The following is a 26,396-nucleotide window of genomic DNA, read 5'->3' as shown; positions in this document are numbered from 1 at the left end:
AGACTTGCTGATGGATCCAATATGGGGATTTCATAAATTAAAATGAAGATAACTCGTAGAGATTTTTTTAGCTTGAAGAACTCTGAGACTTTTTGGCTTGAATAACTGGGTGGGTGATGATTCGGTTTACCAAAACAGGACGCCTATGGAGGGCCGGAATCATGAGGATGGCGACCAGGTGTGCAGTTTTGCCCCAGTCACTCCTGAGATGCCTATGAAGTAGCCAAGGAGGCATGGGGAGTAGATAGTTGGGTAGATGAACCTGGAGCCCAGCAGAGAAGGCTGGGTGGAAGTTTGAAAGTATCAATGTGGAGGTGGTGGTGTTAGCACCATGGGGCTGGATGGGTCCCCCAGGGTGTGTGGGAGAGGAGGGCCGGGGGCTGGCCAGCATCAAAAGGACTGGAGAATGAGGGGTAGCCGGTAAGAAGGACCAGATGGAGTGGCCAGGGAGTAGGAGAAAGACCTTCTTGTGGTTTGCTCCTGGCACCTGTGGTTTACAAAGCACGGTTGTGGGTATTTTCACCTCGGATGCTGGTCCTCCCAATGTCCCAGGAGGGTTGCCATGGGCAACTGTTAGCAACCCTGTTTGATGGATGAAGAATTTTGGCTGTGATATGGCCCACAAACAAAGGTCAGAGCCCTTTGCCGAGATCAGGTTTCCTGACCAGAGTGAGAGTTCTTAAGCCCTGAAGGCATCAGAATTGCCTGGGGTACTTATATAAAAGTTATAGATCCTTGGGCCTCTCTTCTAATACTGTGGAAGGGAAATCTCTGGGGGTAGAGATTAAGAAGCTGTGTCATATACACACGGCAATCCAACAAAAACCCTGCCTATGGTATTTCTGATGCCAGTGATCAGAGGAAACACCACCCCAAGGCCAGGGACCACGGAGCCCACCAGGGGAAGGAAGAGAGCCGTGTCTTCCCCATGTCCTGCGCCTGCTCAGTGAACTCACACCGCGAGTCCTGGACACAGCTGCTGGCGTGTGCCAGCACGTACTGACCTGTGCCTAGTATTCATGCCAGGCTTGGGGGCTCAGGGATGTCTGAGTCCTCAGGCTGCCTGCCGTCTACCCTCTTCATTCCTCATTCTTCTTCTACAACAGATCTCAAAGCCACCCACCCGTCTTCACCTACCGTTCTCATCCTCTCTGATCCAACGGCTGCAACCGGTTCCCAAGCCTCCATTTTTGTCACATTATAGGCCATTCTCTACAGAGATGCCTAGGAGATGTTTCTTTTAAAGCATAAGCTGATTATGCCTGTGCTTAGAAATCCCTCAAGGACTCCCAATTGCAATTAGAAGAGAATCTAGCAGAAAAGCCCCACAGGGTCTCTCTCTTTGCCTCCGCCAGGTGCTCCAACACCACTTCTCAGGCTACCCACCTCACTGCAGCCACACTGGCTTTCCCTCTGTCCCTACAAGCTGAGCTGGTCCCTTTGCGGGAGCTGCCTCCTCTTCATTCTCCAGGTCTCAGCCTAGCTGTAATCTGGCAGGGGGGGCCCTGCAGTTAGCATCCACCCTTGGCGGGTGTGTGTGTGTGAAGGGACTAGATGCTGATCCCCAAATGTCTGAGCTTGAGAGGATCTCAATTTTCTGGCACAAGTGAGAAAATAAGAGTCCCAGAGAGGGCAAGTGACCTGCCCAAGGTCTCTTAGCAGATTAGCTGGGGAGCTACAACTCCTGGTCGTGTGTGTGTGTGTGTGTGTGATTTGTGTTTGCTTCCTTCTGTTTTATTTTATCCACTGCACTGGGACATGTTGACTGAATTCGGATGGTGTGTCCCGGGCTTCTGTTAACAAACAGAGCCCTAGACCTTGGGGCTAAACAACAGGCATAAAATCTGCTAAAGGACAATGTCTGGGCCTGTTTCCAGCCAAAGAAAGTCTGGGAGATAGCTCAGCGGAGGGAGGCCCAGGCAGAGGGCGGAGGAGGACAGCGGGGCCCCCAGGAGGCCAGCCTACCTTTCTTCAGGGACACCTCCACCAGGATCCTGTAGTTGGGCTTGGCGCTGCTGGCGGGCGCTTCAGGGCTTTCCAGGATGAAGGAGTTGCAGTCCTTGGTGACACAGGTGCTGGAGCTCAGGGAGCGGCACAGTGGGGGGGACAGGCGGCTGCTCAGGGAGTGGGGGGCCGTCAGGCGGGTCCTCACCGTGAGGGCGAGGAGCCCCTTTTTGGCTTGCTGGAAGGAAAGAGAGAGGGCCACGGCTTCCAGCAGCAGCTCGGGGCGAGGGCAAGAGCCCGGGTCTTTGTGGGGAACAATAGTAGAATGTTTTTTAAAGAAATGTGGCCACATGCGGGGGTGTGTGTGTGTGTGTGAGATACAGCAATGTGTGTATACATATACATGACATATATTAGTATGTCTGGATACGGATATGACATCTTATATACGAAGTATATACATATATATGCCAAAGAGATGGAGTCTTGAAGTGAACTAACTAGATGGAGACTCAAAAAATATCTTTCAGTGACTGTCTTCGAAACTTTAAAGATTGTAATATAAATACATAGAACGTTACACCCTGAGAAAACCATAATTCAAAAGGACATGTGTACCCCAGTGTTCAATGCAGCACTATTTAGAATAGCCAGGACATGGAAACAACCTAAATGTCCAACAACAGAGGAATGGATAATGATGTGGTACATATATACAGTGGAATATTACTCAGCCATGAAAAGGAACAAAACTGGGTCATTTGTAGAGATCTGGATGGACCTAGAGTCTGTCATACAGAGTGAAGTAAGCCAGAGAGAGAAAAACAAATTTCGTACATTAACACATATATGTGGAAGCTAGAAAAATGATACCGACGAACCTATCTGTAGGGCAGGAATAGAGATGCAGACATAGAGAACGGACATGCGGACATGAGGGGGGAAGGGGAAGGGGAGATGAATTAGGAGATTAGGATTGACATATATACACTACCATGTGTAAAACAGATAGCTAGTGGGAACCTGCTATACAGCACAGGGAGCTCAGCTCGGTGCTCTGTGATGACCTAGATGGGTGGGTTGGGGGAGGTGGGAGGGAGGTCCAAGAGGGAGGGGATAGATGTATACGTATAGCTGATTCACTTCATTGAACAGCAGAAACTAACACAACATGGTGAAGCAATTATATTCCAATAAAAAAAATAAAATAAAATAAAACCGTTCTATAAACCTCAAATAGTTGATGCAGCCCCCGACAACAGTCCTGATTACACTATTATTTTCAGAGTAAGGCCTTTTTTGAACAACGTGCCCAGATGAGTGTCAGCAAGGTGCCCCACGTAAAGGAGCCCACATTTGGAATTTGTAGGTTTGAAGGAAGGAGGGTGATGCTGGGAGCTTGATTCCTTTGTCTGAAGGCCCCAGAGTTTGGCCATATATTGATAATAAACGGTCACCTTGAACTTCTGCAAAGCATCCTGATGTGTGAGTCCAGCCATCGATTCCCCGTTGAGTTCCAGAATTTCATCACCTGTTGGGAGAGGGAGAAATTGTAGCTGAGAAGAGTTTTGCCCAATCAGGAGGTGTTATCCCTTAAACTCTAGTGCCCCCACCCTCCGTCCAGGTTTCTGTGAGATGTACAAAGCATCACAGAGAACATCTCCTCATTCAGGGCTCTCCCCCTGGGAGGTGGGCAAGGCAGCAGTGCCGGGCCTTCTCTGGTACTGCTTACTTTCCAGGGTGAGATCCAGGGTCCTTAGCCAGGCACACAAGGCCTGGCCCAATCGGCTCCCTGCCCACCTCTGGGTTTCACCTCTTTCTCTCCTGCCTCTCAGCCCCTCATGCCATTCGCTCCCCTGGACCATTTCCTGATGCCGCACGCCTGCCTTTCCCACAGTGGTCTGTGCAGTTCCATGCTTGCTTCCGTGCCATCTTCTGAACTAAAATGTACATCTCCTACCTTCTTCACCTACCACCTCTTAACCTCTTGGTCTCTGCTGACTTTGCACTCTCGTGGCACCCAGAACCTACCAGTCTCACAGCCCTTGCCACCCCGGTGGTCATCGATGAACTGTGAAAGTCTCTCCCTGGGGAAGGGGCTTTGTTACATCAGATGCTGTCATCCCCAGGGCCAATTCTGGGTGAGGCCTCCACAGTGCCCAGTAAATGTGGGTTGGATGTGATGTTTCCAGAATGCAGTGTAGGTCCCAAGTTACAGAAGAGGAAAGTGAGCTCAGAGAAGTCCAAAGTTCATATGGTAAAAAGTTCGGACTTAGAGCTTTTTCCTCCTATACCTAAGAGAAGAATTTTTTCTATATCCAGAGATCCATTTTTATGGGGATGGAAAACCACTTTCTCCCATTCATTCCATCTATTCAATACATAAACAAAGAGCACTGTCTCTGTATTCAACACTGTGCTGGGAAATTCAGATGCAAACATTATTTTTTACACGGGTTTCTGGCCTGCGTGCTATTGGGTGAATCTGCTGTCAGTTAATTATGGTCCCTCGGTAGAGAATCCATCATTTTTCTCTGGTTGTTTTTAATATATATATATTTTTTGTCTTTGATAGTCTGAAGCTTCACTAGGATGTATTAGGGTGCTACCTCATACTGAAGTTTGCATAATTCTGGAAAATTCCGGATAATTCTGGAAAATTCTTAACCACGATCTCATCGCCTATCGCTTTCCCTCTTTCACTCTATTCTTTCTTTCTAGAATTCCCATTAGATTATTTTGGACCATCTCAACCTATTCTGCATGTTTCTCTAGGGCTCCTCTTTTGCTTCTCTATTGTTCTATGTGGCCTACTGGATAATTTCCAGATCACAAATTCTCCTTACAGCTGCATTTATCTACTGTTTAACCCATCCGTTGAGGTTTTTCTTTTTTCTTTCAATGACTTTGCTTTTTTTTAATTTCTAAAAGTTATTTTTTTCACATCCATCTATTTTTTCATTGTGTTCTGTTGTTTCCTTATTGTTTTTCTATTCCTTCTCTTATCTTTTTAAAGATCTTATATGTTGAGAAATGATCACCACAATAAGTCTAGTTAATATTAGTCACCACACCTGGTTACAAGTTTTTTTTCCTTGTGATGAGAACTTTCAAGAGCTACTCTTTTAACAGACTTGTGGTTGCCCAAGTGGATTGGGAACTTTGGATTAGCCGATGCAAACTAGTATATATAGGATGGATAAACAGCAAGGTCCTCCTGTATAGCACAGGGAACTATATTCAATATCCTGTGATAAACGAGAATGGAAAAGAATATGAAAAAGAATATATATGTGTAGAACTGAGTCACTTTTCTGTACAGCAGAAATTAGCACAACACTGTAAATCAACTACACTTCAACAAAATTTAAAAAAAAGAAAAGCTCTACTCTCTTAGCAACTTTCAAACATACAATACAGTATTACTAACTAGAGTCACCCAAGATTTATTTTTTTTATAACTGGACATTTATACCTTTTGACCGCCTTCGCCCAATTCACCCTCCCCCCCCCAATTCTGGCAACCACCCATCTGTTCTCTATAGCTATGAGTTAGGTCTTTTGTTTTGTTAGATTCCATATATAAGTGTGATTGTATGGTGTTTGTCTTTCTCTTCTGACTTATTTCACTCAGTATAATGCCTTCAAGGTCCATCCATGTTGTCCCAAATGGCAGGATTTCATTCCTTTTTCTGGCTGAACAATTGTAATCTTTATTTTCAACTCTTTTTTTTTTGTGGTACGCAGGCCTCTCACTGCTGTGGCCTCTCCCGTTGCGGAGCACAGGCTCCGGACGCGCAGGCTCAGCGGCCATGGCTCACAGGCCCAGCCGCTCCGCAGCATGTGGGATCCTCCCAGACCGGGGCACGAACCCGCGTCCCCTGCATCGGCAGGCGGACTCTCAACCACTGCACCACCAGGGAAGCCCTCAACTCATTTTTAAGGGGAGCTTGTTTTTCTGTGGAATTCCCACACCCCTCACGTGGCTACTTTTATTTTTTTCCTTTATTTCCAGCAGGCACCCCGAGGTCTCAGGACTGGTTCAGGCCCAGTAGTAACGTTAGCTCCTCAGCTTGGGGGTCCTGAGCTGCAAGGGCTGACGGCTGAGGTTGCACACTCACCCTGACACGGGTTTGCCTCTTCATTTTCTCGAGTGAGATGTCTTTTCCCCACCCAAGGGCCAAGGACAAAATTACGTTTCCTTGTTGCTTCCCTGGGCTTGCTGGCCTTTCATGAGGGCAGCTCTTTAGTATGAAGGCTTTCTACAGGTTCTCAGAGGTTCCCAGGGCCCAAGACCACCTCTCCTGCCCCTGTGTGGGCATCGAATCCCAGCCCCTGGGCCTTAGACGCAGTAAGCAGCTCCCTGTGCTATCATGTCATCAACTCCTGGGAATCTCACGCTTAGATTTAAAGTGGTTTCTTTGTTTCTTAGAAGCTGGGTGTTTCCATTTCTTTCTTTAGAGTTCCGATGTGCTGTTTTAGCCAACTTGTGTCTATGACAATAAAGGGGTGGGAAGCATATTCAGACCAGCTTCATCTGTTATGTTGCTAAAACTAGACAAGAAAAATAAAAGGCTCGGCCCTTGTCCTTATGAGATTCCAAGTTGAGGTGTGACAACTGACAAATTAAAAATAATCAAAATATAACTAAGTACTTGCTGAAGGCAGGATCTACAAAGAACACACTTCAGAAACGTCCATTCTTTATGACACAAGAGGTTGAACTTGTCTTCAGATTATTAGAATGTCCATCCCAAGGGGGCCACATACTCTGGGCCCTCCAGAGAGTCCTTAGCCTTATTTGGCCATATCTGGTGGAAGATGAATAGCCTCGGTTTTGCCTTATAAATCTTACACAATCATTTGTTTGCAAAGGGAATACAAATAAAACATTCTTAGCCTTGATCTTGACACCAAACTTTTGTTGCAACTGACATATCTCCTGGGGAATTCAAGGGCGTATTCTAAAACTTCACTTTTGAAAGAAGTTACAAAAGGCAATTTGGTCAATTATTTGAGGCTAGAATCAAGGACTGCCGACTAGCTGAGCGTCCTTTTCACCGAATTCTTACGATCACTATTAACTAAGCGAGACAAATACCCAGAAAGAAAAAGAATGAAGCTTGGCTTGGGCAGGCTTCTCTCTTCTGGCCACTTCAATTCCTCCTCCACCTTTTAGTCAAACACAGAAAAGTACAGAAGATAAGGAAGCAGACCGGCCCATCTCAAGATTCTGATCCCACTTTCCTTCCTTTTCTCTCAATGACTCCTCTGCATGCCTCTTGATTCAGCTATCCCCCTCAAGCCTTGCCTCGGCCCTCTTCTCTCTCCTCTCTTCCCTGCTTCCTGCATCCACTCTATAACTTCAGCTACTTTCCAAATGACCCTAAAAATCTACATTCAACCCTTATTCCCTTCCTGAACTGGAACCCAAATTTTCATTCGCCTGCTGGACAGCGCCACCTAGTGCTCACCTGGAGACCTCACTCCGCTCTGCGGCTCAACCCTGAATACCCTCGTTTGCCTTCTTTTGCTACCCTTCCTCCACCTCCTGTTATATATAATTCATCATCGTTCTCTAGTTTACTAAGATCAGACGCCTTCACGTGTTCTCTGATCTCATTTGCCACCTCCACAGAAGCCCTTGTTTCCACCATCAGCATCTTTCTCCTCCCAGGATTACAGCCTCAGAGCAGACCCTTAAGAGCTGGAGCCTGGCTCTTACAACAGCCTCTGAACTGGTTTTACTGCTTCTGGTGTCTAGCCAGCCCACTTCATCTTACACTCGGCTTCCTGAATCAACTTAAAAACGCTGGTCCTAGCTGGTCCCTCCCAAATTATAAAAAGCTTCAAATGCTCCCCACTGCCCCTACAATAAAATCCATACGCATAATGTTAGAGTTGGCAAACCTTCTCTATAAAGAGCCAGATAGTAAATATTTTAAGCTTCGCAGGCCACATGCTCTGTCGAAACTACTCAACACTGCACAAAAGCAACCACAGACGAGAGGTCAGTGAGTGAGCATGGCGGTGTACCAATAAAGCGTTTCTAAGGAGGCTGAAATTTGAATTTAATTTTCACAAAAGAATCCAAACTTCTTTTGACTTTTTTTCAGCCGTTTAAGAGACATGAAAACTCTTCTTCGTTCGTGAGCCTTATAGAAATAGGCAGTGGGCCAGATGTGGCCTGCGGGCTCTAGCTGGTCAACCCTGCCCTGAACAAGTTAGGTTATTAAAGGTGGTTTGGCTCGCAGCAGAGTTTACAGAAACTGGCCTGACAGAGAAGGTAAGAAGGTTGTGAAATCGCTTCTCTTTAAAGATCCACGTGTAGCTCAGTGTCAGGCCTGCAGCATCTTCCCTCTGCTCCCTGACTACCTGCCCCGGAATTTTGCCTCCCAGTTAGAACCTGGAGATCTCCTGGGGCCAAGCCTACACGTGACTGTGGGGTAGGATTGGGGGTGGGGAGAAAACCCTCCCTTCCAGGACAAGGGGATAGGGAGGGGCACTCAGAGGATACCTCAGCGCCCTGGGCCCCTTCCTCTCAGGATGGCCAGGGGCTTCCCTCCCTGGAAGAGATGAAAAAGCTGGAGGGAGGTAGTGGATGGGAGTAGGGTGGGCAGAAGGGGAGGGGCGGCAGCTGGGCGGATCCTGAGCTCCTCAGTAGAGGGAACCTGTCTGATAATCCTCTGTATTCCTAGAAGCCAGCACGGGGCAGGCTCACAGAGGACTCACTGGAAGCCCTGGGCCTGGTTCCCCGTGTCTGTGAGCTGGGGAGGGCAGAGAAAACGAAACAAAGGGGATGCCAATGGCTGCCAGCAACGCAGAGGGGCCTTGACAAGCAAAGGCGCAAGAGGGATGGAAGGGCTCTTCTGCCCCAGGCCAGTAACAGGACCGAGACTGAGTGTGCAAACACACCCAGCCAATGTGCCAGGCCTGACGGAGCCATCGGGGCCCGCAGACCCCTGAATCCACGCAAGCTGGATTCTGAAGGCTCAAGACACATTTCACTTTCCCAGTAGCTTCTACTGGTAGCCTAGTGATTCTGCTTTTGATTCCACCAACATCACCTAGTGAAGGCCGGGAAATCTACCTTCCTGTAGCCTTCCATCGGCGGCCGCTGCTCCCCCCGCAAAGATGGTTTTAACGTAAATTCCAATGGGGCCATAAATGCTGTCCTTTCCTCCGACGATGCTGAAGCCCAGGCCCTGGGAAAGAAGAGGAGAAGGTCAGATTTCGGAATGTTCCATGCCATTCACTGGCTGCCTTGTCCTGAGGCCCTGCCCCAGCCCTGAACAGAGGACTCGGGGAGGAGCGGGGTGCCCTTGGTCTTAGAGGTCTCAGGACCTAACAGAGGAATGGGAAAAGTGGTGAGTTCAAGGCCACGCTGGGCTGTGTCGTGTCTGGGGCTTTCTCACGAGTCTGATGTTCCCCACACAGGGGGCGTCTGAATGGAGACTAGCAAGTACCCTGGCTCTGCCCCTCTGACTGGCAATTCTGGGCAGATCACTTCCTGTCTCTGAGCTTCAATTTACCCCCTTGGAAAATGATGCTGACATCGCCAAACTCATAGCGTTGTGTTTGAATATTTATTAACTAAGACATCCAGCAGCCACAACTAACACACCAACACCAGTAATCATAAAAGCAGCAGCTGACAATGGAGGAAGCATCTCTTCTCCTACCAAAAGCTGTTCACTCCCCTTCTGTTCTACCTCCCACCCCTCCCCTTCTCAAGGAATTTACTACTACAGTCCTGTGCTCTCCCTCCTGCCCCTGCAGTACCACGAGGTCAGGAGCTGCCAGGTGGCAGCAGAGAGGAGGCCAGAGGCCGGGGAAGCAAGAGAAAGGCGTGAGGTCGACAGACGGCAGGAAGAGAAAGGCGGGCGGGTCCAGCTTGGCCTGTAGACCTGCAGTGAGTCAGGACAACCACCTAGGCAGGCCCAGAGAGCAGCGAAGGAGGGGCACACACAGCCTGCTTTATTCGGTTGATGACTGAGAGCACCTTCTTCTCAAGAAGGCCTAGCTTGGGTCGCAATGGATTCCTCTGGAGACTGTGAGCTCCCCGGAGGTGGGAAACGCACCTTATTTGTCAGTGTCTGCTCTCTGGACGCAGGTGCTCGGGAAACATATGTTATAGACAGAAGGCACGAAAGCCAGCTGGAGGCCCGGCCTTTGGATTCAGCTTGCAAGCGTGCCAGGAAGCAGCAAGCAACTTGGCTCCCAGGAAGACCCCTCCAAGCGATGGCTGCCAAGTAACAGCATCACTGCTCCTGGGCAATTTCTCCGAGGCCAGCAGCTGCTCGGAGCCGAGTGTGTGCATCGCCCCAGCACCACAGAGGTGGCAGGCCAGGCAGCCACCTTCAAGACCCTAAGGGAGCCTGGCGAGCAGGGGCCAGACAGGAAAGCTGTGTGGACAAAGCGCTGGTGTGAGCTTCTGGTGAAGGTGTGGGTGTTCCAGGACGGGAAAGAGCAACGGTGTCCAGGAGTAGCATGGGGCTAGGAAAATGAGAGGTAGGGCAGCTTCCGGGCTCCCAACTTCTTCCTGGCTGAAATAATTGCTCTAGACCCAAACTTTCACCCACCCTGGGGAGGCCGGATGCTGTAGTGGTTAGAACAAGATCCAGGGCTCAGAAAGTCTTGAGTCAACTGCTCACTAACCAAGTGACCTTGGGCCAGTCCTGTAAGTCCCAGATCCCCGGTCTCCTCACCTATTAACAGGAGATAATAATAGGGTTTTGTGAGAATCAAAGGAATGACCCTTGCAAAGCCCTTAGCACAATGCCTGGGTTTTGGTCGCTGGTTTTATCGTTTTTGGCTACCTCAGGCACTGGTGGAACCTTCTAGCTCTGCTTCTTCCTCCTTCTACTTATCCGTTAATGATGAGGTCTTCGGTGTGGAGGTGTATCAGGAGGACAGTGGGAGACCCACCGTATTTCTAACCCATCGCCCCTGCTCTGTACTCCAGGCTTCCGACACCAAACACCTTAGGGCTCTCCAACGAGGGCAGTTCAATCCACCCAGGGACACATCTGCCCACGACATCTATTTACTGACTGTACAGTCTATGCACACCGAGATGACTGACACCCCTGTTGATCATCTTTGCACGGGTGTTGGTGCTTTTTTCCATTCTGCCTCCTTTTGAGCATTGCAAACCGTCTAAAAGTCAACCATGTTAAAAATGCTTCGACCTAAATTCAAGGGGGGACAAGCATTGTGATTTAGAAATCAGAAAGAGGGGCTGTCTGGAGAAAATCAGCACTGGCGAGAGTGACCCCCTTGTGATTAGAGGAACAATCATCTCAGTACTTCCCACTTGTTTCTCCTCATTTATCTCTGCTGAGCTCCCAGGAGACAGGATGGATGGGGGTGGAGGGAAGGACTCCAGACATATGGGGCCCTCCTGCAGGAAGACCATATCGGTGAACAGATCTTCCCTCACACCACACACCAAAATCATATGAGGTGGGTAGAAACCTACCCTTCCATCATTTAAGCATCTTGGTTCCCTGGGCTGGCTTGAGAACTTTGCAGCAGCTGCCATGTCTATTTCAGAAGTTCTTCAGTGCCCACGTCAACTCCACGTATGGGATGGCATGTTCTGGAAGCAATGCCAAGGAGCATTTGGGATGTCCCACAATTACCACTGCTTTTGTGCCCCCCTTTAGATATTTCTCAATTGTGGGGCAAAAATCTGTCTGAATATCTGAATTTGGGGAAGACACACGGACTGAATGTTTATGCCTCTATCCCAAATTAATATGTTAGGGGGAGCCTTTGGGAAGTAACTAGGCCATAAAGGGGGAGTACTCCTGAAGTGGGCAGGGGCAGGTAGGGATAGAAGATGAAGAGGTACAAACTACTATGTATAAAATAAATAAGCTACAAGGAAATATTGTACAGCACAGGGAATATAGCCAATATTTTACAATAACTATAAATGGAATATAACCTTTCAAAATTGTGAATCACTATGTTGTACACCTGAAACTTATATAATATTGTACATCAACTATACTTCAATAAAAAATAAGTAAAATAAAATAAAGGCAAAAACAAAAGAAAATAAAGGCTAATTTGTTTATATATGTACTTGCTTTGTTTACAAAATATATTTATTCTAAAGAAAAATACTGCCTTGGTCCAAAAAAACAAAGGAAAAATGGTGGATCCCTCATGAATGGGATTAGTGCTCTCATAAAAGAGACCCCAGAGAACTCCCTTGCTCCTTCCACCATGTGTGGACACAGAGAGAACGAGGCATCCGTGAATCAGGAGAGGAGTCCTCAACATATATGGCATCTGCCGGCACCTTCAACTTGGACTCCCAGCCTCCAGAACCGTGAGAGATAAATACCTGCTGTTTAAGCCGCCCAGTCTATGGTATTTTTGCTATAGCAGCCTGAACTGACTATGATGATGTTTTGAATTCAATCATCAGGTAAAACTAACTTCTGGAAAGTACTACGCCAGGGAAAAACTGGGCAACATTTGTCTTCCTGTGACCCGCACAGTGCAGAGCAACCCTGACTGCCCCTCCCTGTGCCGGCATGAGAGCATCCGAACACTCATGTTCTGAGCCAGAATCACCAGCCCCTCTCTCCACCCTTCCCGTGACATGACAGCTCCTCAGGAACCCGTGTCGACCCAGTAACTTCTGCTGGCCACAGTCCTTGCTCACCTTGGCCTGGCCCTTCATCAGCACGATGTTGGAGATGACGGATGCCTGGAGGCCCCCCAAGGGCTGCATGAGCTGAGCTGTGCTGAGCGACCGTATTGGCCTTGACGGACCCTGGAACAAGGGACCAGGGTGGGGAGAGGATGAGTCAACAGGACGGCAGCACACACCTTGCTGGGAACGGGGACAGGGAAGGCCCAGCCGAGGAGAGGACCCCGCTCCCCTCTCTCCTGAGGGTCCACAGCATAGCAGCCAGAGCATGGTGAATGGGGTGTGGGTGGGCGTCTGGTGGAGGGGGGCTGTTTTGGTGGCCCCAGGAGCCTGATCTCCCTGTGGACCTGCAGCCAGAGACTCACTAAGGCTTGTCACGGGAGTGGGTCCTGGGTCACAACACAGACCACGCTGCCCCAGGACAACGAGTCCCATAACCGGAGTCCCCAGCCCAGGTTGGGAAGCCAACGGCCAAGGACACCCTCGACAGGATCCAAGCCACATTTACGGAGACCCCATTTAGTGCCAGGCACAGGGTGGTGGGCAAAGGGTCAGGAACCCAAAGATGTGAAAACTCAGAATGTAAATTCCAGGGGGAGGCAGACAGGGGATTACCCACTTGCATAGGAGCAGGGGTGCCAAACAGACACACGCCCTGCACCCCACAGGAAGTGCCACGGGGAGGGGCAAAGGAGCATGGTGGTTAGGTCTCAGACTTGGGAGCCCGGTTGCCTGGCTCTCCAACTATCAGCTGGTGACCTTGGGGAACTGACTTGACCCCTCTGTGCCTCGGGTTCCTTATCTGTAAAGTCACCTGTCACTTCGGAAGCTGTCTTTTTCTAACACTGGAACACCGATGATTCCTGCTGGTAAGCGAAAAGCATAATAGCTCAGGGAAGGGAATGGAAGAGAGAAATGAAATCTTCAAGCATCTGATGTGTACCGTGTGGGGAGAATCAAACATCAAACATCGCTTGACTACGGACCCTACAGGGGAGCTAAGACCCTAACATAAGTAATGACACCAACAAGGCACGTTGGGTGAGTCTGTAAGAGAAGCCCAGACACGTTACGATGGGCGTCAGGAAACATATAAGGGTCAAGCACTTGGAGGACTCAGGAGAGCTCGCAGCGGAAGTAGTGCTAGGAAGGGTTTTGAAGGATGGGGTAGGGTTTGCAGGCTAGAGGTGAGGGAAGGGGACAGGGTGCTGCAGACGGAGGGCGCCGTATGCTCACAGGTGGCAGCAGGAGGCACTGCGGGTGCCTTGTGCCTCGGCCGGGGCTCAGGGACACAACAGGCTGGCTGGGGTGACAAGTGAGGGGACCCTGTGCTTCACACCTGCTTGGCTCCCAGACTGCAACCTCGTGCCCCATAGTGGGAAGGGCACGGACTGGTGAGGGCTTGGTTCCAATGCTGGACGCTTAGGTTTTCAAGATGTGTGAATTCAGACCGCTACTCCCCTTGCCAAGCCTCTGCTTCCTCGCTGTACAATGGGGCTGACGTTACCCTCCTTTCTAAGCTCAGGAATTACGGTAAGTCCCCTACATACGAACTTTCAAGTTGCAAACTTTCCAAGATGCAAATGTGTGGGCCATCCATGTCAGGCGTGAGTGACATTGCAGCTCGCCCTCCGTCTCCTGTTGCTGACGATCCTTCAGCTCTAGCATCTCCCACTTCCTCTCCCTCCTCCAGTCAGTAACTCTTCTTGCCTGTTCACTCCATGCCAGCCCCTGGATGCCAGCTGTCGTACTGTGCTACTGTACTTTTCAAGGTACAGTACAGTAAGATTAAAAATGTTTCCTTTGTTTTTTGTGTTTGTTTTTTTTATGTATCGTTTGTGTGAAAAGTATTATAAACCTATTCCAGTGCAGTATTAGAGAGCCGACTGTGTTAGTTGGGGACCTAGGATAACTCTTGGACTTACGAACAAATTGGATTTACGAATACGCTCTCGGAACAGAACTCGTTCGTGTGTAGGGGACTTACTGTAGAGGCAAAATGTGTAAAGCAACTCACTACATCACAGGGGCTAAAAGCACAGGTTCTGGAATCCTGAAGCTCTGACTTCAAGTCCCAGCGCGGACTCTTATTAGCAATGTGAATTCACATGCCTCCCTTAACTTGTCCTCACTTCCCTCGCCCACCTCCTAGGGTCGCTGTGCAGATGAAATAAAGGGACCCACATAAAGTGCCCGTTCAGGGTCTGCATGGGTGGAATGTTCTCTGCACATTAGCTCCTCATAGCATCAAAGCAGCCGCGGTCACAAGTGCCTGGCACTCACAGGTGACCATTCCTAATGTGGTTCTTTGCCTGGAGGTGCCCACACTCACGAAGCCACCCCCTCCCCTCTGTAATTCTGTGGACGTCAAACCACTAGGAATGTCTCTTCAGCCGCCGCTGAGTCTGGACCCCTCCCCTCTCTCCCTGCTCTCCAGGGTCCCCTGCCTTCGTTCTTACCACAGCCTTTCCCGCTGCACAGTCCAGTTGTTGAGAGAGAGACTTCCTGTTGCTACAGAGGGAATAAGGCTGCCTGTCTGTGGAAGCCGCCGATTTCTTGGTCATTGGAAAATCAATCTCTCCTGTGCAGTAGGGATTAACACCTAACCCAGGAGAGGAAAAAAATGGAAGAGATCATTTGTGCTGTCAGAAAGCAAAGCTCAAGGGAGAACAACGTCAGCCCCGGCCAACGGCCAGCCCTCATGAGCCAGCGGCCAGAGTGAACTTGAACCATGGAGCACCCAGTGCTGGGTGCAGGATGCAGAGTGGGGGCCAATGAAGACGTAGGCAGCATTAGCTCCATTCATGCTGTCTGCACTGCAGGGTGCAGGTGGGACTGTCACTTCCATCTCCCCTCAGCTCAACTCGAGACAGTTGGCAAGACATCTCCTACATGTCAAGCAGCATGCTGAGCTCTCAGGAAACCGCCATGCTCTGTCAACTCCAGTGCCTGCTGCCAGGGGGTTTTCAGTCTCGACCCAGGAGGGAGAGGAGGGAGAGGAGGGAGAGGAGGGAGAGGAGGAATGCCCCCAGACATGTAGAGCCAGAGGACAGACCGGGCAGGAGCCTGTGGGATCTGCCATGGCAACATCCAACGTCCCGACAGCACCTGACTGCTTCTTACACACATGCACACGCACATTCACACACAGGCACATACACACCCCTAACACAGGCAGGCAGGGTCAACTCTTGATTCTTTGGGGATCTAAGAAAATGCAAAGCCATCATCTTCTTTTTCTTTTGGGGGAACCCCAGACTTCCTTTCACCCAACCGGGAACTCTACCTCTTCCAGCTGGAAAAATCTGCAGAGATTCTCTGCTATGGCCCCTCACTGTCTAGATCAGTGCTTCTCAATTGAAATATAATACAAGTCACATATGGAATTTGAAATTTTCTAGTAGCCACATTAAAAACCAGTCAAAAGAAAAAGTGAGGTTCATATTAATCGTGTATTGTATTTAGTCCCATAGACCTAAACCCTGTCATTTTAACATATAATACATAAAGTTATTAATGAGGTATGTTGCATCCTCTTTTTGGTTTTGTGCTTAGCCTTTGAGGTGGGCACATCTTTTGCACTCTGAGCATTTGGACGAGCCACACTCCAAGTGCTCGAGATGTGAACAGTGGCCACGGCACTGGGCAGCAAGCACGCAGAGAGGGGCCGATTTTCCCAGTGTCCCTCCACTCAAGTGAGTGGACAAGGCTTTGGTGGGAAATCTCCCAAGAGAAAGACATGAGATGGGTGGTGGTTCAGAGTGAAGAAGGGACGTGGGAGCAGAGCTTTTGGTTTGCTTTCATTCTTAGGATGGTAAAGACTTAGGCTGAAGAAAGGAAGCCACTGCCCAGGGTGGGCTGAGAACACGGGACAGAATGGGCATTCCTGGAGATGTGAGATCCCTAAGGGAAGAGGAAGAAGGGACAAAGGCCTGGGGGAGAAAGGAGACGTCCTGGTCCACTGGCACTCCAGGTGGCTGGGGCAATGTTTCCCTGCCAGGACAGCTGCACCCAGCAGCCGTCTCCACACAAGGAGCTGGTTCTCCCTGACTCACAGAGACCCTCTGACCGCAGAGGGGCCAGGAGAGAGAGGAAGCCAGGAGGTTCAGAAAACCACGCCCCAGGAAGAGGGGACCAAGAATCCTGGAGCGGGGCTGGGAGGAGGGGCTACAGATGGTCCTAAATCTGTCTGTGCATCATGTTTACCTGGGTGTGTATCATAAGTGGGGCAAATTTCAATGCCCCACCCAGACCTATTGAATCCATGTCTGCATGGATGGGGTCTGGGGCGGAGGTGGGGGTGGGGGCGGGGATTCTGTGTGTTTATCAGGCTCCCCAGGCGATGCGTCCAGCTTTTGAGGAACCTTGAGGGAGTTGAGCTCTTTACTTCATCGTGAGGAAACCAAAACGAGTCTCCCGTTCTCTCTGCCCACAGCAGTGCAAGGTGACTGCCGTCTGAAGAAGGGCAGCGGTGTACCGTTTGGGTTCAGAGGGAATAAGGACAAGCAAACACGTGGCCAACTGGGATCGGTCCACAGGACAGAAGCATCTAGAGCCATGGACAAGCACAGGGGGAACAGGCCAGGCTAACTCCGCTTCTACCCTCACTGATCCAGACAAAAAAAAAAAACAACTCGGGCTTTCTGTGGTTCCTGCTCCCACTATGAGTTCCAATCAGCAAGGACATAGGCCCAGAGTCAGGACGAGCAGTCTCTCGAAAGCACTAACTGGTCTGAGCCCTCGCCTACTCTTTCAAAAAATGACTGGATGTGCTCCAACAGCAAGGAAATACATCAAAATTATCACCTTGAGTGGGGGAAGTTGAAATCAGTTAACATGTAGCACTGAGTGAGTTCACTGAAAACGTGGTTATAAAATCTAATGCAAAAACCAAAATAAATTTTGACTGTATATTTTGAAGATTATAATAATAACGTGAGTTTCTAATTTAAGTTTACATTGAATTATGAAATGGAAAAATAAATGGGAATGGGACTAGAGGTAAATAACACCATCTTCCATTAGGGGGACAATTTGGAAAATATAGTCTCAAGTATTATTAATTAATTAAACCTAATTGATTAAACTTAAAGGAAACTGGAAGTGGTGAGAAAAATTAAATAAACCTTACAAATCACTGCAAAAACTAAACACACGCGCACACGCGCACACACGCGCGCACACAGAGAGCAAGAGGCAGAAAACAAATGACAAGTAATCATGAAAACAGAAAGTATAAAAAGAACATGAGGGACTTCCCTGATGGCGCAGTGGATAGGACTCCATGCTCCCGATGCAGGGAGCCCAGGTTCGATCCCTGGTCAGGGAACTAGATCCCACATGCGTGCCGCAACTAAGAGTTCACATGCTGCCACTTAAGACCCAGTGCAACCAAATAAATAAGTAAATAAATATGAAAAAGAACATGAGTAAAAGCAAATATTAATTATAATACTAATGTCAATGGCTTAAGCGTCTCTCTTTAAAAAGATGGCCAGATTTGCTTTCGAGATCTAAGTGCATATCATTTGCAAGAGATAAACAAAATAAACAAAAAGTGTAAAATAAAAGGATGGGCAGAAACTACCAATGAGTAATGCTGCAATCAGCCACTTAGAAAAAAAATCTATCTAGATTATTGCTTCATAGCAAACACCAAAAATAAATTACAGATAGAGTAAGTTGGGAAAAAAAAGGCAAATCATTTAAAAAACTAGAAAAAACAACACTACGTAGAAATAATTTAGGTGGTTGTATACTTAATAATCTTCATATCATACTTAATAAGATTATACTTAATAATCTTCATATTATAGAACCTCAATGATTCTCTCCTAAATATGTAACCAAATATGATAAAAGAAATGTGTACAGCATGTATCTATAATTATTTTGTAAATGTCGATAAGCTGGAAGCAACTTAAAGGTGTCAGAGTGTAATAATTAAATAAATATACATGAGAAAAAACTAGAAGAAAACACAGCCAAACATTTAATAGTTCTCTGGATGTGGAAGACACTTTTAACGTTAGACAGGAAAATTTGATGAGTTTGATTAGATAAAGATGAGAACATCTTAATGCTAAAAAATTACGTTAAAAGAAAAATAACCAACTGAGGAAAGTATGTTCAGCAAATACAGCAGCCCAATATTAATTTTATCAAGCGACTTTTCATAAATTAGTGATAAAATAATGATCCTCCCCATAGAAAAACAGGCGCACTCAAAAGAAGGGAAATAAACAAATGAAGGAACGTTGAACCGCACCTGTGTAGAGAGGTGTTCTTTCCACTGATTTCATAGGCGCATGAGCCGGTCAGGGTTTGACAAAAGCAAAAGGCACACTCAGGTAGGACTTTGAGAAAGTGAATAAAGGGGCCATTGACAAAGCGTAGATGGGGCTCAAGAAAACCACAAGGCCTCTTGAGGTACCTAGGAGGTACCTAGGAATTGCCAAGAGCTGGAAGCTGTTACCATCCCAGACCTGAAGGGGCACAGAGAGGAAACAGCATCACCAGGCCAGGGAGTGCTGGGACCAGGGCACTGTCAGAGGGAGCAGAGAAACACCCCAGCGGTTCTCCCTCCCACCCTCCAGTCTCCCGTTGATCGACTGAACTCGACTAGAAACCAGAGGGCCAGGGCACCTGGATGACGCCATCTGAAAGAGTCAGTGGCTGGGCTGCAAGCAGGGCTGCTTCACGGGCACGCGACCTGTGAATTCACAGAGCCCCAGACTTAGAAGGCATTCAGCTTGGTTTAATGCTCTGCTGTCGCCATTTTGAAATTCTTCATAATATTTGAACAGGAGTCCCACATTTTCATCTTACAATGATCCCCACAAATTGTGGAGCTGCTCCTGGGTGCAAAACAAGCCCCCCCTCACCCCACCAAAAAAGCGGACAATGGGTAAGGGGAAGAGGGAAATAGAGAGAAACCTGCATGGCAAATATTTTTAAAATTATCATCCAGTGTGGGCTATGATTGAAGAAATTGGTATTTGTATACATGTATTAGAGTATTAGCTCTGGAAATTTGGAAGCCCAGGTAAAAATCTAAGGTATATTTACCTTTTGAAACTCCATTTCTAGGATATTATGCTAAAGGAAAAAAAGTGATGAAAAAGGGCAACTAGTAGTCCAAAAAATAGGAAATGATTACTATAATGATGGTCCATCCTACAACAGAATCACACGAGGCTTAGAGCGTTTAAGGGATGTGCCCAAGGTCACAGAGATAATTATTTCTGGAAGCAGGATCTAAATCCAAGTGCCTTGGCTGCCAAGTGTGAGCTCCTAACCACACATCAGTCCACTGCCTTGTATAGTTCACCTGAGAAAATCACTGTAAACTCGAACAAAATTTCATGGACAACCTCAGCAATGTTGATTATGTTAGCAAAAAGCTGAGAATAACTTACCTATCTAATAATAGGGAGCAAGCTAACCAGATTATGTACATAATGAAACACTATATATCCACTAAAAATAGTGTTTACCAAAGAATTCCCAATGACGTGAGGTCAAGGGTGTGTGTGTGTGTGTGTGTGTGTGTGCGTTTTCTATAGGCATATATAGGCATAGGAGGGAAATAATTGACAATGTTAACATAGATTGCCTCTAATTAGGATTTGGCATTGTTTTAATTTCTTTGTGCTTTTCTGCATTCTTCACATTTTCCTGACTTTGCATTAGCACCGTTCTCTTTGCGACAACCGAGAATCACGACATCTTCCAGCCCCAGCTCCCATCCTATACCAGATGAGGTGACAGAGGCCCTGAGAGAGACAGTGGCCTTCCTAAGACCAAGGAGCATCTTAGAAGACAGAGCAGGTGTAAAGCCCTCGTCTTTTATCTTCTGTGTCACGTCTTCGCAACTTGGCACTTGAAGTCCATCTAGAAGAGAAGTTGACTAAACCACAGAGAGCTCTGTCAGCAAGGGCAGAGGTGCTCTAGCTGGCCAGGACATGCACACGCAGTGAAGGGTGCTCTCAGAGGGGCAAGCAGACCACTATCTTGGGCTAGTCCCTCTAGACAAGCAGAGACCCACCCTCCTCCAAATCTCCAACATCACTGATGTTCTCGATATTCAACAACATCTAAGCCCTGCTCCTAAAGATGGTTCAATGACACACTTACTGGTTGAGTTGCTGCGTGTCCTTTGGTGACAGGCTTTGGGAAACAGGAAGTTACTACTTTGTGCATCCAGTTTTCCAGACTTTTCTCGAGAGGAAGGTGTAGAAGCTTCCTGCAAAACAATTTCCATCTTTTATTCAGCAACTTAGTTAGAACAGAAAAACTGAGATTCGACACTGACCATGGAAGTACTTGTCAGATTGTCTCCTCCCTAAATTACAGGCTCTATGAGAGCAGGGATTTGGAATTACTGTCATCCATTAACTCATAGATATATTAATTCAGTTAATAAAGAATATGAAAATATAATATCTTTATGTGACAAAGAATACAAATTATAATAAAGAATGAATAGAGATTGCATAAATGTTGAACTAATGCAATAAATGTTGAATGATTATGTCAGCTGTTACATGTCAGGTTCTTTGTTAGGCATTAGGGATTTAGCTGCGAGCAAGACAGAGAAGGGCACTGAGAAAAGGCATTTTCGTGACGGAAGGCCGAGAGCAAACAAGCAAACAGATAAAGGTGAAATATAATGACAGAGAATAATAAGTGCTACCAAGAAAAGAACTAGAGACTGACGTGAATGGGAGGCTGGGAGGAATGTGTTAGAGAAGATGATCAAGTAAATTCCATCGTTCTGGCACATAATAGGCACTTAGAAACCGTCATTCAAAGAATATTATATAAAGAGATTTCTTAACATTGAACCACCCATGCATTCTTGAGTGTATTACAATTTTCTTATACTGCTGATTTCTCTCCGTGAAAATTTCATTTAGGACTTGAAAAATCAATATTCTTAAGTTAAATTTGGTTATCATTCTGTTATTCTTTTTCTACCTTGCCATATTGATCCAATTTTCCCTGCTTCTTTTTTATACTAATAATTTGGGAACTCATTGTACTGAGTCTATAAGCAGTATGTATTAAATCACATACTTGAACTCATCTCTCTATCAGGGTCAGTGATGAAATAGAAAACATATGACCCTTCCTCAGGTAAGATGAGAATCTGAAACAACTTTCACGCACTTCCCTCTCCTCACCCTGGTATTTTAGAAACAGAGGACAGACGGACAGAAGGCTAGAGGTTAACAGGATAATGGCATTAATTATTTTACTTCTCTTCCCAGAACTACTTTTTGTATCTTTTTTTATTGCATAACTTTATTAGCTACAATGATCTTGACTTAATTCTTGAGTTACGTTGGTTTTATTCCTCACGACCATAATCCTTAGGAGAGAAAGAGAGAGTGTGTGTATGTGTGTGTGTGTTCTCAGGAAAGTTGTGCAGATGGAAAGCTCTCTGAATATTTGCATGTCTGAGAATGTCTTCCTGTGGTCGTCACACTTGAATGATTTGCTGAGTATAGAGTTTAGGGGTATTGGTTATCCTATCTAGAAACTCTAATTGGCTCAAATGCTCCCCGGGATTTAGTGTTTTAGCGTAGAGGTTTGCTAGGGGTACCTGCCACCCTCTTCTGACAGGTCCGTCTTGTTCAAAGCCAGCCTTGGCAGTGCCGGTTAATTTCGTGTACCAAGTGCCTGCCGACTTCCAGCACCTGGTACATTTCCCAGAGTGGAAGGAGGGACGATCTACCGCTGCCTCTCCCTAGTGCACCAAGTAACCCATCCTCCCCTCCAGCCCCCGGCATTGTGAGCTGGTAGGTACTGGGGTTGAGGGGTCTGCTGGCCCCTGTCCCACTCATTCCCCAGGCCTTTCCCTCCCGTGTGGTCAACGGCAGGCTAACAAGCCCTTCCCTCAATCCAGTCTCACCTGCACTATGTCATGCAGAAAGTTCTCATGGGTTCCAGAATGTGGTTGGCCCCTTTCCGTGGCTTCCTGTTCTGACATGCTTTTCTCCCTATTGGTAGGGTTTTTTTTGTTTTTTTTTTTTTGATAGAAATTTCTAAGAGGTGGGGGAGTTAATAAAGTGTACTCTGTAACCGTCTGGAGCCAGAAGTCCACTCACAGCCTTTTTTTCTTTTTAAAACTGTATCCAGTTCTGACACAAGGGGTCCTGCAAGAAACCACATATCAATTCCCTTTTATTTCTTGTACACATCAATGTTAAAATCAGAGAACTCATCTTCCTAGACATTCATTTTCCTTTTCACCAGCAGATGGCGCTATATTAACCTGAACAAAATTATCTTCTCTAACCAGGGGAGCCCAGGAAATGTTTTAAAGGAGAGAACAGGGATTATATGGAAGGTGGTTTAGTTCAGTTGAATTCTTGAGACTCCATATTTCTAGGACTTAGCAAAATGGCTGGTTCTTTGAATTAGCTGTTTCATACGACATGGTAGTCAAAAGATATTTCTTAGCTCCGATAGTTTCTCGAGGTCATGTCCTAATTCTAATATCAAGACTGCCCTCTGGCATTATTCCCACCTCTTCATGTTCTCCAGTGAGACTATGAAAGTAAATAATAACATGTTATTTCAGTATCTCTTTTGGATTCACTGATAAAACAGCCAGGATGTCTACTTGTTTGAAGTGAAGCCTTATTTGCAAAGTACAATTGAGATGTATTTCCCCCCAAATATCTAGTAAGATGAAAATAAATAAGTAAATGAGGTAAACACAAAACATAGAATACTAAGTATCTTTTAAAATAATGTTTGTAAAGAGCTTTTGGGATATAGATATACTTGTATTCTCATGGTAAGTTAGAAAAAAAAGATATTATGATCTGAATAGAGTCTGACTACAATCATGTAAAACAGGCCTAGAAAAAGGACTGTAAATAAATACACCAAAATAGTAACACTCTTTCATTCACCATATTTTACTAAGCATTTACTACGTATGAGGCACTGTTCCAAGGATGAGGAAATGGCGGTACTCGAGAAAGACAAGGTCCTGCTCTCATGAATTAGCAGGATTGTGTTTGGGTGATGGGATTATAGCTACTTATTTTCTCTTTTACAACTTTCTGTATTTTTCATATATTCTATAATGAGCATGTATTACTTCAGACCAGAAACAAGTGATTAATTTTACATTTATTTCAATTGTCACATTAGAAGACTTACGACAAAGTATATTTATTGTTAAATTTCTTTCTTTTAATCCTCTTTATAAAGCTCCCTGTCCAAAAGATGATTTCGAAATTGCTTGACATATAAAGCCAATTGATGGCAGAAGAATCATAGAAGTGGAGTCTTTTTTTTTTTTTTGGTCCAGATTACCTGGAAATGGTTAACGCCACATTCAGAACAGGGAATCTTAAAAGACTTTAGAGGGCTTCCCTGGGCTTCCCTGGTGGCGCAGTGGTTGAAAGTCCGCCTGCCGATGCAGGGGACATGGGTTCGTGCCCCGGTCCGGGAGGATCCCACATGCCGTGGAGCGGCTGGGCCCGTGAGCCATGGCTGCTGAGCCTGCGCGTCCGGAGCCTGTGCTCCGCAACGGGAGAGGCCACAACAGTGAGAGGCCCGCGTACCACAAAAAAAAAAAAAAAAAAGATTTTAGACCTTATCCAAAAGAAATTGAACCAGCCAGATCAACCACTCGGCCACCCTGTTCTCTACATTTCAGCGGCTCAGCCTTTTCTGGCCATGGCTCCAGGAACAGTAATCTCACTGTGAACATGCCGACCATAGATCCTCTGCTGCCTGCACAAAGTTTATGGACCAGTCCTTCTACTTCACAACTCTATGTCCTCCAGCCAAAGCTGTCTCAGACATGAGACATGTAACCTCTGCCATGTAGCCAGTCTCTGAACTGGCTGATGGTTTCAATGAGTTGCATCTAAGCAGGCTACCGTCAAGCTCTTGGAGAGCTGTGAAAAGTGGAGGTGCTTCACTTTGACACGGCTGTGGTATGAATCTGTTCACTGGACAGCTACTACAGGGAAGAACGGAAATGTACTACCATAAACAGAAGATGAGATCTAAGTAGCAATTTTCTATCAGACATACATGTAAAAAACTATATGGCCCCTAAAAGCTCCAAAAATAGAGGCAATGCACAAGTTCTATGGACCTTCTATTTCCTGGACATCAACAAGGATCCAGTGCTCTTCCAGACTCTGAGATCATCTCAAGGTATTATTCATTCTTTTTTTTTTTTGTGGTACGCAGGCCTCTCACTGCTGTGGCCTCTCCCGTTGCGGAGCACAGCCTCCAGACGTGCAGGCTCAGTAGCCATGGCTCACGGGCCCAGCCGCACCACGGCATGTGGGATCTTCCCGAACCGGGGCACGAACCTGTGTCCCCTGCATCGGCAGGCGGACTCTCAACCACTGCGCCACCACGGAAGCCCTATTCATTCTTTTTAATCATAAAACCCTGAGCATAATGTTTCTCCACGAGATATGCACAGTGGGATGAGCAGATAAAGGGTCATGAGGCCAGCAGCATTAAGCCTCTTATGACCCTGGACTGGTCAGTTGATTGTTTGGTCTTGGTATCCTCTTTTGTAAGGTGAAGGGGTGGACGAAACAACTTCTATAACCACTTTCGGCTCTATACTTTTGAATGTAACTGATGATTATGTTTAAAGAGCAAAAGGGTTACTGTCCTCTCTGAAATGATCACATGTCAGAAGATCATTCACAAGGACATAACATCCTCCCTTGGTTCCCTGGCCCCTCTCCGTCTGGCAAGGATGTCCTGGGTGGAGTGGTTTCTCAACAAAGGAGTCTCTGTAGGAGCCCCTACGAACATTTGCACAGAACAGCTCCCCCACCAGCCCACAGAACAGAACTCTTCTATTCTTGCTCCCAAGGTGGGGCTGCTCTTGAGGCCAAGGATTGGTCCCTGAGGTCAGAGGCTGGCAAAGTCATTTCCAGACACATCTCCCCTTGTTCTCCTCAGAGACTGCAACCCAGAGCAGCAGTTCTGTGGGTGGTGTGCCCCATCATTACCTGGGTGGCGGTCTCTACATGTATCGGTCCCACTGGTGCCTGAGTGGGGAATGAGGTAGACTGTCCAGAGAGCCCTCCCAAAGTAAGGACCAGTCCCGTAACTGCTAGGACTTAACAGCCAACCCCAAGCAATGGAAAAAACCCACGATCCGCATGTAACCAAGGAATAAACCTGGAATGAAGATGCAGAATTCTGGGGCATTGCTTTCTACAAGCAACATTATTCTGGAGTCTAAACTGTTCCCCAAAGGTTCCAAGGCTCTATTACTCTGTTAGAAGCGTTCATTTTGTATCCAGACCCTTAACATGGCTGACAGAGCTCGATCCTTCTGGAGCTTGGTGACTGCATTCCTCTTACATACAAGCCTTTCCATTTTCTCTTTGAACTGAGATGCTATAGCTGCTAAGGGAGCCATAAAATGGAATCCAACTGCCCTCCTGATCAAGGCTTGTTTCCTGTGGTTGGGTTGATCATGCAGCAGCAGACTTGACCTTTAAGTCAGAAGGTTAAATAACTGGCCCCAGCAGATGGGTTCTGGGATGGTCACATGGTCACGTGGGATGCTGAGGCCACATACCTCCTGATATGGAGAGGAAGGGTGGAAACCAGAAACCTAGGAGTCCTCCAAAAGTCCTGCTTCTCCTCCCGTGGTCCCTACATGACCACAACCACAGAGTCCTTGTAATTCTACCTTCTCAAAATGCCCCAACACATCCATTCTTGCTGGCTATGTTCTAGTTCATAGTATACCTTTTAGATTAGGCTATTACAA

General features: G+C 47.0%; 1 protein-coding gene across 1 annotated transcript in view; it reads right to left on the bottom strand.

Moving 5' to 3' along the window:
- The window catches only part of IL16 (interleukin 16), a 116,645-nt gene that overhangs the window by 25,596 nt on the left and 64,653 nt on the right, over window positions 1–26,396 (bottom strand). The window contains exons 3-8 of the mRNA XM_027089163.1: window positions 20,750–20,858; window positions 15,073–15,215; window positions 12,626–12,736; window positions 9,035–9,149; window positions 3,402–3,475; window positions 1,966–2,182 (exon numbers count right to left, since the gene is read on the bottom strand). Of these exons, the coding sequence (XP_026944964.1) occupies window positions 1,966–2,182; window positions 3,402–3,475; window positions 9,035–9,149; window positions 12,626–12,736; window positions 15,073–15,215; window positions 20,750–20,858 (769 nt within the window). The remainder of the gene's footprint in view (window positions 1–1,965; window positions 2,183–3,401; window positions 3,476–9,034; window positions 9,150–12,625; window positions 12,737–15,072; window positions 15,216–20,749; window positions 20,859–26,396) is intronic.

The sequence above is a fragment of the Aethalodelphis obliquidens genome, unplaced genomic scaffold, assembly GCF_003676395.1.
Source record: "Aethalodelphis obliquidens isolate GAN/ISIS:26980383/991018 unplaced genomic scaffold, ASM367639v1 scaffold65, whole genome shotgun sequence".
In the NCBI taxonomy this organism is placed as follows: Eukaryota; Metazoa; Chordata; class Mammalia; order Artiodactyla; family Delphinidae; genus Aethalodelphis; species Aethalodelphis obliquidens.
Note: the sequence above shows the minus strand (reverse complement) of the source record. Positions and strands in the feature narration are given on the sequence as shown.